At 45.2% G+C, this 615-nt stretch overlaps 1 protein-coding gene across 1 annotated transcript; it reads right to left on the bottom strand.

Annotated features, from left to right (window-relative positions):
* Positions 1–288: 288 nt before the first annotated feature.
* TLR2 (toll like receptor 2) lies at positions 289–615 on the bottom strand (the record flags this gene model as incomplete). Its single annotated transcript, XM_042050038.1, has 1 exon — positions 289–615. A coding segment is annotated over one exon (291 nt), but the record flags the coding sequence as incomplete, so codon positions are not given.

The following is a 615-nucleotide window of genomic DNA, read 5'->3' as shown; positions in this document are numbered from 1 at the left end:
GCTGGCAGGACGGCATGAGAACAGGAAAGACCTTGATGTTGTGCAAGCACTGATGAGCACTAACTAAAAAGCCCCTGTGTTATGGAGACTGTTTTGGGCACAAATGCAAACCACAGCACCATAGAAGGAACTATAAAGAAAATTAATTCTATTCCAGCCCAAACCTGTACAACTATTCAGAATGATGGCTACAAAAATCATAGCATTAGAATTTGCAGTAGCCCAGTGCTGTGTTCTTGAGATGCAGATAAGTGATGGGACAAACAGGCAAGTGAAACAAATCCAGAGTACATTCACTACATATTTATTCTTTAACATCCCTGCCTAAGATCTTAGAGCTATTTTCAGATTAAACCAAAACATCTCCTGCTGCTCTTCACCAGCAGGCCACTCCAGGTAGGTCTTTGTGTTCATGATCTTCCGCAGCTTGCAGAACCTCTTGGGAATGGCTTTGCTCTGGATGGGCTCCAGGAGGATGAGAATTGCCGCGTCGTTGTTCTCATCAAAGAGGCGGAAATGCGAGAAGTCCAGCTCGTATTTGCACCACTCGCTCTGCACAAAGTGCTCGGACAGCACAAAGAGCGTTTTGCGGCTCTTCTCAATGGAGTCGATGAT

Source organism: Corvus kubaryi, unplaced genomic scaffold (assembly GCF_017639235.1).
Source record: "Corvus kubaryi isolate FWS band 111438036 unplaced genomic scaffold, C.kubaryi_AGA036_p1.0 71, whole genome shotgun sequence".
NCBI lineage: Eukaryota > Metazoa > Chordata > Aves > Passeriformes > Corvidae > Corvus > Corvus kubaryi.
The sequence above is the reverse complement of the archived record's forward strand: the minus strand, read 5'-3'. Positions and strand labels throughout refer to the sequence as shown.